General features: G+C 43.5%; 2 protein-coding genes across 3 annotated transcripts in view; one reads left to right on the top strand and one right to left on the bottom strand.

Annotated features, from left to right (window-relative positions):
* The window catches only part of caska (calcium/calmodulin-dependent serine protein kinase a), a 204848-nt gene that overhangs the window by 50697 nt on the left and 141215 nt on the right, over window positions 1–12936 (bottom strand). For both annotated transcript variants that reach the window (XM_083638890.1, XM_083638891.1), the window contains exons 6-9: window positions 4022–4124; window positions 2973–3148; window positions 1461–1583; window positions 356–439 (exon numbers count right to left, since the gene is read on the bottom strand). In XM_083638890.1, coding sequence (XP_083495016.1) covers window positions 356–439; window positions 1461–1583; window positions 2973–3148; window positions 4022–4124 — 486 coding nt within the window. The remainder of the gene's footprint in view (window positions 1–355; window positions 440–1460; window positions 1584–2972; window positions 3149–4021; window positions 4125–12936) is intronic.
* Window positions 7027–8376, top strand: gpr34b (G protein-coupled receptor 34b; the record flags this gene model as incomplete). Its single annotated transcript, XM_083639195.1, has 2 exons — window positions 7027–7622; window positions 7767–8376. The coding sequence occupies 2 exons, from the start codon at window positions 7027–7029 to the stop codon at window positions 8374–8376; spliced, it is 1206 nt and encodes a 401-aa protein (XP_083495321.1).

The raw sequence follows: 12936 nt of genomic DNA, 5'->3' as shown, positions 1-12936 counted from the left end.
TGACCTTTTTCAAACAAATGGAAATTATCCAAAATGCCGCCGAAATATATTTCACAAGGGCAAAAATTGCTCTAGTTTAAAAAAGTTAATTTCCTACCCTGGCTCAGACACACCATCTTTATATGTGGTTGGGTGCACGTCCAATTCAATATCAGATGTGCACAGGGTGGTACGACTTAACAGACGTTGACTTTTGCAAAACGTGTTCATGGATGCGTGCTTGTATGTAGGCTGGAGCGTGTGTATGTAGCTTGTATGTAGGCTGGAGCGTGTGTATGTAGCTTGTATGTAGGCTGGAGCGTGTGTATGTAGACTTGTATGTAGGCTGGAGTACTGTATGTGTGCAGCAGCCGACCTTGAGCTTCCTCCTGGCGTTGAACTTTCTCAGCTGCTCCACAGTCTCTGGCAGGTGGATCTTGTAGGCATAACGGTCTCGCTCCTGGGAAATTCAACACAGGCCTGCTCACACAGTCATACTGATACACAGAGACTCAACAACATACAGTAGCAATGTGACACTGGACCACAGTCTAAACTCACGTTTCCATTGGTGGGTGTTTTTCTGATCACATCAGTTGCATATTATTCTAAAAGTAGACTTTGGGCTGAAATGTATTTGAATATTTAGGGGGTTTCCAGTGGGTTGCAAAATAGCAAAGATATACCCTAACAAACCTCTTTCTCTGGGTTGTCAAAAAGGGCCTTTCTGTGTGGAGTTTGCATGTTCTCCCCATGCTCCCCTGGGGTTTCCTCCAGATAGGAACCCCCCCGTTAAAAACATGCAAAAAAAGGGGGGGAAAAGCTCTTCCTCTGCTGGCCACGTGACACTGTTGACTGTAAAGCAAGAGCTGAGGTGGATGTGGCAGTAGCCCCTAGCCCAGCGCGTGCCAGAGACAATCAAGCCCTACCCACCGGAGCACTAATTGTTTATTTAAAAGCCAGGCCCCCGGCCAATACCCGACATCGGGTCTCAGGTCCTGTTGGGTGCAGGTAGGGTACCAGACCTCTAGGTTGCAGTGTGAGAAAGCATTTCAGAAGGAAGAAAGCAGTGAGAGGTTTGTTCATACTGTATGTTTCTAAATGTGCTTGTGTACTGCAACACCACATCCACATTGTGCTGGTATGCGGTCAGCGGCAAAACGGATGTTCTTCTATTGTGGCGGTGAAGACAAACCAGCTACTGTACACTCACTGTAACTCTGCTGTATTATGGTTTTTACAGTAGAAGTCACATTGAAGTAAACATTAAAATGAGCAGCCTCATAATACTATTTGGCAGATGTGTTTTCATTGTGTCAGTGGTCTAAACTCTTGTTTAAAACTACTTTGGCAATGAGAAGGCAGTTTGCCGTTGCAGTTGACTGAGATCCTGCGATCTGTCTGGGGTTGAATTTGGCTCTGATGTGAACTTGACGTATTTGTTAGGAGGTTTGAGTGTTATTCCGTCTGTCCTGGTGTACCTTGAGCCAGGGGTGGTTGAGGGCCTCGTAGACGGTGATCCTCTCAGCTGGGTCCAGCATCAGCATGCGCCTCACCAAGTCCTTAGCACTCTCTGAGATGTGCCCCCATTGGCGCGGATTCATCTATCCACAGACACATAATATGCACACACACACTTTAAAGGAATGCACCAAGTTCTTTGGAGATTTGCCCGTTGGTCAACTTAGCTGGAAAAAAATCCCTTTCTGTAAAAAATGTGGGGAAATCAGTCGTGCAATAGTAATGTACAGTATGTAATAGTACATTTTCGTGAGTTGTTTCTATACAATTCACTTATATGACATGTAAATAGTAAACTTTTTATTTATTTATTCCTGTGAGTCATAATGATATAGTGTTCATTTTCTACTTTATTTCTTAGTGATAAGCACTACAGGACCTCACAGGCTGTGCATAAAAAACTAATGCTGTAAATTGTACAAGAAAACCTCTGACCTCTAAAAATATTAATGTTTAGCCTAGATTAAGAATTGACCACAAAGTAGTTAGATTAATGTAGCCTACATTTTGTTTTTCTCCGTGACCAACACACTACAGCAGTAAAAACAATAGTATAGCTTACAATAGGTGTGAGGAAGTGTAAACTGGTATGCGTTGCGACACAATGGAAATTATTCCTGTCAGATAATCCTTTGATGTTGGAGGGGTGGTTTATTTCCATGAGCTGAGTTTAACTACATCATCCTAAATAACCTACATTACCATGAACAACAGTATTGATATTGTGACGGATCGCTACTCTCCCTCTCAGATAGAACGTTATGATTGTTTATACAGTATGTATTATATGTCTATTCATAGTTTGATGGCTGTCATTGAGAGAAAGGGGGTTGGCTCAGGAAAGGGCTAGTATTTAATAAGCCCGGAAGCTGCGGTAGGTCTTTCATTGAAATCTATGAAGAAGAGGAGAAAGACAGTCGCTCGCATGGAGTCTCCGTTCTGTCTTTCTTTTTGTCACGTTATTTACCAGTGTGTGTGTTTAGTTGTAAAACGCATCTAACTAAGCAGAAGCGGAGTTGCTGATCTCCACTCGTCCTCTATCGCCTGAGCTGTCCCAAAGAAGAGCGCCTCTGCACTGCACCTGGGCCGGACTGCAATGGCTGCGCCAGGTGAGCAAATGATGTGGAGGCAAATAACCACTCGACACCACAGGCGCCGCAAAGTGCATTCACTTAACAGCTAAGTTGACCAAGCGACCAATATCCCAACAAACTTGGTGTATTCCTTTTTCAGTCTGGGACTCTGAGGAGTATATGAAACCACACACCTGAGTGAGGAGGTTCTCTTAATGAGCTCCTACCTACCTTGTATTTGCCCCTGCAGATGGCCTCAAACAGGCTACCTACCTTGTATTTGCCCCTGCAGATGGCCTCAAACAAGCTACCTACCTTGTATTTGCCCCTGCAGATGGCCTCAAACAGGCTACCTACCTTGTATTTGCCCCTGCAGATGGCCTCAAACAGGCTACCTACCTTGTATTTGCCCCTGCAGATGGCCTCAAACAGGCGCTCCCTGGTGCCGTAGAAAGGCAGGCAGCCTGAGAGGAGGATGAAGAGGATGACTCCGCAGCCCCACACGTCCACAGGCTTACCGTACGGCTCCCTCTTCACCACTTCCGGAGCCATGAAGTGCGGAGTACCCACCCGACCTGGGGTTAGAGAGAGAGAAGGGCGAGGGCGCAGCATTGATGAAGCGAGTCTGGGACGGTGTATAATTAAGAGTATGCATATGGACGACTGCATGGGGCACATGCGTGTAGACATCCACAAGCATGCTCACTCGCGCTCAAACACACATAATTATAGGTAACGGGGCTTCTTCATTCTTTATTCCTCTGTGAACTGGAAAATGGAAATGGGCTCCTCTCTAAACTCTGTCTCTTATGTAGTGCTCAATTTTAACTGAATTTTTAAGGGGTATTCTCTTCCATTTTTATCAGAGGTTCTATTGACAAATACTTCAAAGATATGTTAATGCTTCCCAGCTAAAAGCTGTTTCAACTACAACAATTTCCATGTCCTGGTTATATACAAATAAATAAATAACAAAAAATATACTAATTTTCTCAATTCCCACTGTACAAAGTAAAGTAAATCATATTAATGTTGTCCTGTAGAAAGCCCAGACTGCCACATGTGGAATTTCTTCTGTTATCCTGAGATTAAACAAAACAATACTGATACTATTACTACTAGTACTGATAAGAATTTAAACCTTAAAACAGAATTGTCTGATATGCTGTCCCATGCTAATAGTGGAATCTGCACGACATATTGAATCAATTGGACATTTCCAATAAACTACTCAGGAGAGCACACAGTATGACTAGGTGATGACATAGTGTCTGTGCATACTGTAACAATGTGCCTGGGAGGGGATAAGTGTGTGTGTGTGCGCGTGCGTGCGCGCGTGCGTGCGTGTGTGCGTGTGTGTGTGTGTGAGAGAGAGAAAGAGCGTGTGTGTGTGTGTGTGTGTGTGTGTGTGTGTTACATGTAACTGTAAGCATGTGTTGCAACTCTACCTCCTGCGACCAGGCCTGACTCCCCCAGCTGGATGGCTACTCCAAAACCCCCCAACTTCACTGGAGCAGAGTTCTCCTTGGATGCCAACAGCACACAGTGAGGCTGAGAGAGAAAGAGAGAGAGGGAGACAGAGAGAGAGAGAAACAGACAGAGAGAGAGAGACAGACAGACAGACAGACTCATGATTTCATGATCTTCTTTTGCTAATTAAAGAGGGACACCCGCCTATAAATGAAAATGATCACATATACAAGACACACCCAAAACCCCCAAACCATAAACCCCTCAGATCTCCACACACCCTCCCGCCCAGCGCTACCACACACGAATAACCAAGAGCACATGAGATTCAAAGCCTTAAGACATGATTAAGTAACATACAAACTGTAGAGTGCAGACTAAAATTAACTAGTGTCAATTTTGGCAGCAATTTTAGATGGTTTTGAATAGAATGTCATTTAGTTTTAGTTACAAATTTGTAATTCATCCAATTTCTTTTTTTTGTTTCAGTGAAGCCAAAAGGTTAAAATGCCTTTGGTTGAGCAATTGCTACTACTGCAACCATTTTGACTTTTATAATGTCAGAAGATACACTTGTAGTAGGAAGGTGTCACCATGTTGCGACTCATATTTTCATCCCAGGATCAAGTCCCTCAGTAGTGACTTTGCCGTTTTGCATACAGGCTGAATGGAGAAGGGAACCAGATTTTATATACTGAGTACTTACGTCTAATGCAAGACACACTTCAATGTCATTTATACAGAAAACAGCTACATAAAATTGGTCCTCTAGTCTGTTGATACATTTTCAACACATGGCTTTATAGACGGTTTTAACTTGACAAGAAAAACATTCTAAATTGAACCCCCGCTCACTTCCTGTTGCAGTGTTTGCTATGGACATAAAATAAAATAAAAACATTCAAGTGCAGGACTGACCATTCCGTGAAAACCGTCTATACAGCTGAGCGGCAAAAACAAAAGTAACGATGTCAAGTGAATATTTCTGCAGTTTGCCGAATGCTGAGAAAAGGGAACTGCTGTGGGGTTGCGCTCTGGTGAAAACCGTCTATAGACCATGAACATGGCAAATCATATTAGTCTAGTCAGGCGATTGTTTTCCTGAGTTTCATGGCATATTCCTTTTGCGTCATTTTCATCACATGGAAAGAGTTGCCGTTCAGGTCTTTACACACATCATATAGTACACTTGGGCTTAACGAAAGAACAAACAGAAAAGAGGGTTTAATAGCTTGGTAAAATCATGACGTGCTTCTCCACCCTGTTGTGACTGAATGTGTTGACAGCATACTGTGGTGGAGACTGTTGAACCGCCAAGGCCTTAAAAACAGGAGGGGTGGGCAGTAGACTTACAAAAAGAGATTTGGTTTTGCTATGAGTTGAAGACTTAATTGAAAAAAGCAATTCCTATAACTTTTTATGTATGGCACACAACAAAACATTCTGCGTTAACATTAAATCTATTCTGACTTGATCAACATTCAAGAGAGAAGATCATTTTCCCCCATACCCTATGCTTAAGAAAAGTTGGCTTGAGAGGATGCCACTGGTTTGTGGCTAACGTCTCTTGGGTGGCAATTTAAACTCGGCCTGGCTCTCCTCTAAAGCCATTGTTGTGATTATTCTAAGGACATTCGGTGGTATTTTGGGATCCTCTCTTACACAGTCGACTAAACTTTACAGGTACCTCCATATTATAATCAGAGTCCCATGTGGAAAGCATATTGTATACATAAGCGGTGACTACTCTGTGATCGCACTGCTACTGTAGTTCTAGTCCAGGTAATCAGAAGCCGTGTGAACAGCCCAGCCTAGTCTCAGTTCTGCTCTGCATAGTTGTTTCAAACTGTGGTCAACCCCCTCTTTCCTCCCACTTCTTCTGTAAAAGCATTACCCCATTCTGCACTTCAGCATTTCTCCGTCTGCTCTCGACAGCGCAGCTGGAGAGGGCAAGCTACACACAGCTGTAGAGATAAGATGATGGAGAGAGAGAGAGAGAGAGAGAGAGAGAGAGAGAGCGATAGAGAAAGATGAAGATTCTAAACAGCTTTTCTCTTTTGACCTTCTAAGGATGAAGTAGAACAGTGGAAGGTTGGCTGCAAAATGGAGGAGGAAAAGGATCCTGAACTATACGCGTCTATTCGGGAAAGCAATCCATGAGGTCTTCTCCTACAGATTCAACCAGAGGGGAAAATGTTGGAATGACTCAGACAGAGGAAAAGAAAGGGACTACAAAAACCACAAGTGAGCTACTATTCTCCAGGAGGGAGTGAGTGTCCTTTCCTGCCACACAAGCACATCCACAAAGATCCACAAAGAAAGAAGAGCAACACATCGTTTAAGGACTTCAATCACATGGTGAGTCCTTCACTTTGACAAGTTCCTCTTTGAAATGGTAGTGACCTCTTTCAGCTTTTGAAGCTGGCTGTAAGATAAGGGCTCCGTGCTGTGAGCAAAGAAACCTTTCTTACTATTTCAGATTCTGATCTTTTGATATGAACTGATTACACTAGACTACTGGTAAGCTGCATAAGAACATGACAAAATGTTAGATTTAATCATTTCAGAGGTTCAATCATCTGATCTCTATTAGATCATTAACCAATGGAAAGAATCAGTGTAGGGCATCTATCTGGGGCTTTCCAAAGCCTGCTAGTACAGTGGTCAGATGGGCAAGCTTTGGGCTGCTGTGTGATATGTAATTAATGAGGGCAGGATGAATGCTGATTTAGGGCTAAGCCATACAGCTGGCCCTGGTCCATCACACAGACGAGCACTAATGAGAGTCCAAGACTTTCCCAACAGAACCAGAACCACTCCAAACACAGAGTTCATCTTGAATCTATTGACTTACAACGCAACACATTTTCCACCCACACTCGCAGCGAAATCTGACTGTTTGGATTGTTTAAACAAAAACAAAAAAGTCTCCCTCTCAGACTTTTCTCCTTTCCCCTTTGCAGGGCTGAATACAAAACCAACCATGAGTGCTAACTTCTCCACCACAACTGCCACGACCGCCTTGCCGTTTCCAAACTCCTCTCTGTTTCTCATCACCACAAAGACCAGCTGGACGAACCTGAGCATGACCCCTAACCTCACACAGCTTGGCTGCAGCCTGGATGACAGTTCAATGCAGATCCCGTTGGCGCTGCTGTACTCGGTGCTCTTCATCCTGGGTCTGGCTGGCAACCTGCTGGCTCTGTGGGTCTTCCTCTTCGTCCACTCCAAGAAGAACTCGGTGCGTGTGTTCCTCATCAACACAGCTCTGGCAGACCTGCTGCTGGTGGTGTGCCTGCCCTTCAGGATACTCTACCACAGCCGAGGTAACTGCTGGGACCTGGGCCCCACCATGTGTAAAGCAGTGGGCACCCTCTTCTACATGAACATGTACATCAGCATCACACTGCTGGGGTTGATCAGCGTGGACCGCTACCTGAAGATCAATCGCAGCGTGAGGATACAGCACAGACTGCAGGCCAAAAAGTGGAGCACCGCTGCCTGCGGCGTCCTCTGGGTCGTGGCCGTTGCTGTGACTTTGGTGTTCGTGCTAACGAAGAGTCGTACAGATATGAACAGGTTGGTGATATCTTACAGCTTTGTGCTTAACTCTATAAGGTGATGGTCATTTAATGGGTGTTTGAAGTTTGTTTGAGGCGAGGATCCCCTGTATGGGTGATACGAGCAGTATGAGCTGATGTATGTATGCATTCGTTTTTCCAGGTGTTTCCACTACAAGCACCTGCAGCAGGCAAAGTGGAAAGCATACATCAACCTCGTCTTGGTGGTCGTCTTCTGGCTCACATTCTTCTCTCTGGTGGTGTCTTATTGGAAGATCGGCAACAAGCTCCTGAGGGCCTCGCGAGACAAACCAGACCTGCCCAATGCCTCCCGCTACACACGAACCGCCAAGAAGTCCTTCTTTATCCTCTTCATCTTCACCATCTGCTTTGTCCCCTACCACCTGGTCCGGGTGTTCTACATCGTCACCCAGATCACAGACTCCTCGTGTTTCTGGAGGGGCGTGGCTGACCGTGCCAATGAGGTGTCGTTGCTGCTTTCCGCCCTCAACAGCTGCCTTGATCCTGTGATGTACTTCCTGTTGTCCTCTGAGGTGAGGAAGGAGGTACTGCGACTGTTGAGCAACGTGCTGCATGTGCGAGAAGGCGGGGTCAGCGGGAGCAGCGACAGTACTGTGGATGTGAGGGAAAGGGAATCTGCAGCAGGAGGCAGACGGAGGATAGAGGACGGCCAGCGGTCAGCTTCGTCCGAGGAACAAGTAGTTCCTCTGAGGAACAAGATGGCTGCTAGGTCCAGCCTTCCTGAGTTATGAGAGGACAGAATTGGGAGAGGCCTTCAAATCTATCTTGACAGTCATATCAAGTTACAGTACAGCCTCATCTCATGAGACACAGAGGGTTATGTCTTCTGAAACTTTCTGGTACTGTATATCAGGTGCATTTCCAGGCATGGTTAGGTCCAATGATCTTGTAGAGAGGTCACTTCTAATCACAAATAACATATAATTTCTGATTGTAATCCTATCTTTCTTTCTGATGGGAGTGGAGTCTTCCAGGATAATGGACAGGCACGAGCAGCCACCCAATGGTGTGAAAGGCATGATAGTCATGCATACGTCATTAGGTCAAGAACTCAATGACCTGATAAAATAGCAACTGAGATTGATGGCAGACTCTAAAACAGTGTGATCCAGCATTTCCCACCACCATGATGAAAATGGATGACTCTCAGATCAGTGAAAATCATGATGTTAATAGTGATTAACATCGGCCTTGCTCTCCATTAGCCTCTTCGCACACACAACCTGTGAAATATGAGTGTGCTGCTGATATGGGTTCAACCAGTGTAGGAGGCGATTTACACTGAGCCTTGTGCACAAGAATGTCCTGTGGGCAGTCACCTTACAATGTCATTCAAACACATGTGGATATAGAATGTCGTGTGGGCAGTCACCTTACAATGGCTGAGTTTCCCAACAAAGAAGCTTCTTAAGAGTTAAGAAGCTTCTTAAGGAGTTAAGAAGCTTCTTAAGGAGTTAAGAAGGCTCCAAAGAAGTGTTTCCCAAACGCCTTCTTAACAGTCGAGAAAAATAAAAAAAATAGAAGGCTCTTAAGAAGCATCTTAACTGGAGCGGCTCACTTGATGGCACTCTGAGCCCAGCAGTGGGCCACGACTCAGTGGTTGAGAAACACTGTTAACACCTAATCATGGTCATGTTAAACTTTATTAAACATTATTTATTTCAGACATGGACTGCAGTTCAAATTGCTTTATATACACAGCATACAACAAAACAGAGAAACACTACAGAATTTAAGCGACCTTGGGTTCTGTGAAAGGTGCTATATAAATCCACAACATTATAAAAGGAATCCATTCTGATTAGATAAATATAGCCTACGGTAAAACATTTAAAACACAAGTAACCATACATACAGGGGAGATTTTCAAGTGTTCCCCAATTTTAAACACTAAAGGGTGCATGAAAGAAAGGAAAAAGGGAAAAACACAAGAGGAACAGTGGACACAAGTATCTCCTTTTGCCTGATGCGGCTGGATCTGCCAGTGTTTTGTCATTAAGAAGGTGTTAAGAAGGCTCCAGACCCTTCTTACAAAACCTTCTTAACGAAAGATCATCTTAGCGCTAAGAAGCTTTTGGGAAACGCAGCCTTCTTAACGGAGGATAATTGGAAGATAATTTTAGGCTAAGAAGCAATCGGGAAACGCGTTGGCTTCGTTGGCTTCTTACGGGAGCCTTAAGAAGGGTCAAAGAAGCTTCTTAGCGCTAAGAAGCTTTTGGGAAACGCATGCCTTCGTAAAGAAGCAATTGGGAAACGCGTTTGCTTCTTAAGGGGGCCTTAAGAAGGGTTGAATTAGCTTCTTAGCGCAAAGAAGCTTTTGGGAAACCCAGCCAATGTCATTCAAACACATGTGGATATAGAATGTCCTGTGGGCAGTCACCTTACAATGTCATTCAAACACATGTGGATATAGAATGTCCTGTGGGCAGTCACCTTACAATGTCATTCAAACACATGTGGATATAGAATGTCCTGTGGGCAGTCACCTTACAATGTCATTCAAACACATGTGGATATAGAATGTCCTGTGGGAAGTCACCTTACAATGTCATTCAAACACATGTGGATATAGAATGTCCTGTGGGCAGTCACCTTACAATGTCATTCAAACACATGTGGATATAGAATGTCCTGTGGGCAGTCACCTTACAATGTCATTCAAACACATGTGGATATAGAATGTCCTGTGGGAAGTCACCTTACAATGTCATTCAAACACATGTGGATATAGAATGTCCTGTGGGAAGTCACCTTACAATGTCATTCAAACACATGTGGATATAGAATGTCCTGTGGGAAGTCACCTTACAATGTCATTCAAACACATGTGGATATAGAATGTCCTGTGGGCAGTCACCTTACAATGTCATTCAAACACATGTGGATATCGAATGTCCTGTGGGCAGTCACCTTACAATGTCATTCAAACACATGTGGATTGTGTTTCACTCCAGACAACGATGCGCTGAACATTCACACTCAAGTGGAGCAACCCTGATCTTGAGGTCAACAACATTTCCCATTAACAGCTCACCTCCATATTTCCTATGGCACCAGTCTGGTGTAACATAAGATCTGTGGACCAGTGAACCACAGCAGAAAAAGCACCAACCAGGATTCTAAAACCACCAAATGTAGTATTTGTGCTTTATTTTACCCTATTCAGCCAAATGTGTGTGCTGAAATAACAGCAGAGGGCCAATGACGTGAGCATAGAGACAATGAGAACTTCAGAAATTCTGATGAAACAAAATGAAAGATGATGATCATTTTACTGAATACAAAGTGCCACTCCATCCAAATGTCAGGGCTTTTGATATCTTTTGATAACATGTTGTCTTACAAATGACTGTATGGATGATGTTGTATGTCCAAAATGTCTTTTTTCTTTTTCTTTTTAGCTTGACCACCATGCGTTTATTCAATCTTATCTTGAAAGAGTTTCATAAAGCCAAGGGACCTTATGACCCTTCAAATGATGTTAAAACATGAGTTATGTGTCATCGGACAGTAACAATGTACATCTTCAGGTAACACTACTCATTTTCAAATGCATAGAAAATAAAAAAAACTAAATAAGTTGGATTACAATGGTGTGCATTGACATGTTTAATTTATAAATAATAACTCAATTAAGAGTGTTTCATTTATAAATGAAGAACATTATGTCAATTCTAATACACATTCTACAGTCGGATGAGTAAAACATGGGCTACTGGAGCCCTCGTCAACAAACTCAACTCTGTTTGCTGCCCAACTAGGTGAAAAGACCAGCAGCACCACCCCAAGGCAGAATAAATACAGACAGTAAACAGTGTAGAGAGAGAGTTTGCCACTGAGGAGCACCCTCCACTGGACATCTCTGATGAGTACAGAAAGGCTGAGAATAGAGGGAAGGAGAGTGAGAGGAGAGGGAGAGACAGAATGAAACAGACAAAAACAGAGTGAAACAGAGAGAGGGAGAGAGAGAGAGAAAGTGTGTTTAGGATGCAAAGTAAAGGGGTGAGTAGAAAAGGAGGAAAAAAGGATCTTAAACTAGAGAGAACGAGAGAGACCAAAAACCTAAACTCCATATGCGATTAAATTAATGGTGACATGGAGGAAAAACTGGACCAATGCATCTGAATAATTAGGGGTCCAATCACGCAGTGCTGGGAACCCTATTGTATTTATTTTCCGACTTATCTTTCCGCTTCTTCTCATGCCCTAAAAGTCTCTGGATTTAAGAAACCATAAGCCCCACAGCTGCCAATCTTTCCACATACCGTAGGTTGGAAATCTCACCGACTAATCAAGATTTTTTTACACCAATCGACCTGATGGTGGCGCTATAACAGCCCACTTCATGTTTTTGTCCATAACCTCTAAGTCATAGAATCAAAATTCCTCTTCTCCAGATTCCTTGGATCACTACACATTTCTCCATATAGGCCACGCCCATTTCCATCTGACTAGATTATCCTCTATTTTGAATTGTCTCAAAAAACAATTTTAGTGACTTCTCCAAGACTGTTAGGGCCAATCAACCCCAGACTTTTTGTGGAGCATCTACGGACATCACTGATGTAAAGTTATCAAGGAAATGTTGATACCTCAATCTGTTTTGAAATTACTTGAAATTCATTAACCGTTGATTGAATCTTATCAAAGTTTTTACCACATATTGAGCAGTGTTTCTTAAAGACGAGCTGAACCCAAAAATGTTTTTTTTTTTTTTTTAGTTCACATACCTGGGTATTCAGTGCACCCATAGTTTTTCACACTTTTTCACATCAAAAGTAAATTTTTCAAGATTTCATTCATAACAGTAATCTACAGTTTGCTGACATCAGCTAGTACTATCAAATTTCTACCCCATTTCAACCAATCATCTCACGACATGGCAGCTGTCAATCAATCTTCAGAGAAAATTCTCCTCGAAATGAAGGAGAAAATGGCACCTAGTGCCTGTAACCTGGCAGAATTTCTAGCCCATAAACGAACTAATTACTTGGCCAATAAGTATGTAACATATAAAATAAAGCAAACGGTAATGTCTTCATTTAATGTAGAATGCAAAGACCTGTAACTGGCTCGTTAAACTTGCATTCCAGGAATAGCGTTAACGTCCGCGGGTCTTACCCCGGCCCCTCAGAGATCCCAGATCGGCAGGCAGCACTCATGCCTCAGATTCTCCGCACCGGTCCACAGGGAAGCAGCTGGCTGCCAGGTTCTCTGCAGATCCAACTCACGTAGCATCACAACACGCTGAATCCCACTCGATTTGGGGGCGGAACATGCCAGGATTGGCC

The sequence above is a fragment of the Poromitra crassiceps genome (assembly GCF_964638095.1).
Source record: "Poromitra crassiceps genome assembly, chromosome: 6".
NCBI lineage: Eukaryota > Metazoa > Chordata > Actinopteri > Beryciformes > Melamphaidae > Poromitra > Poromitra crassiceps.
Note: the sequence above shows the minus strand (reverse complement) of the source record. Positions and strands in the feature narration are given on the sequence as shown.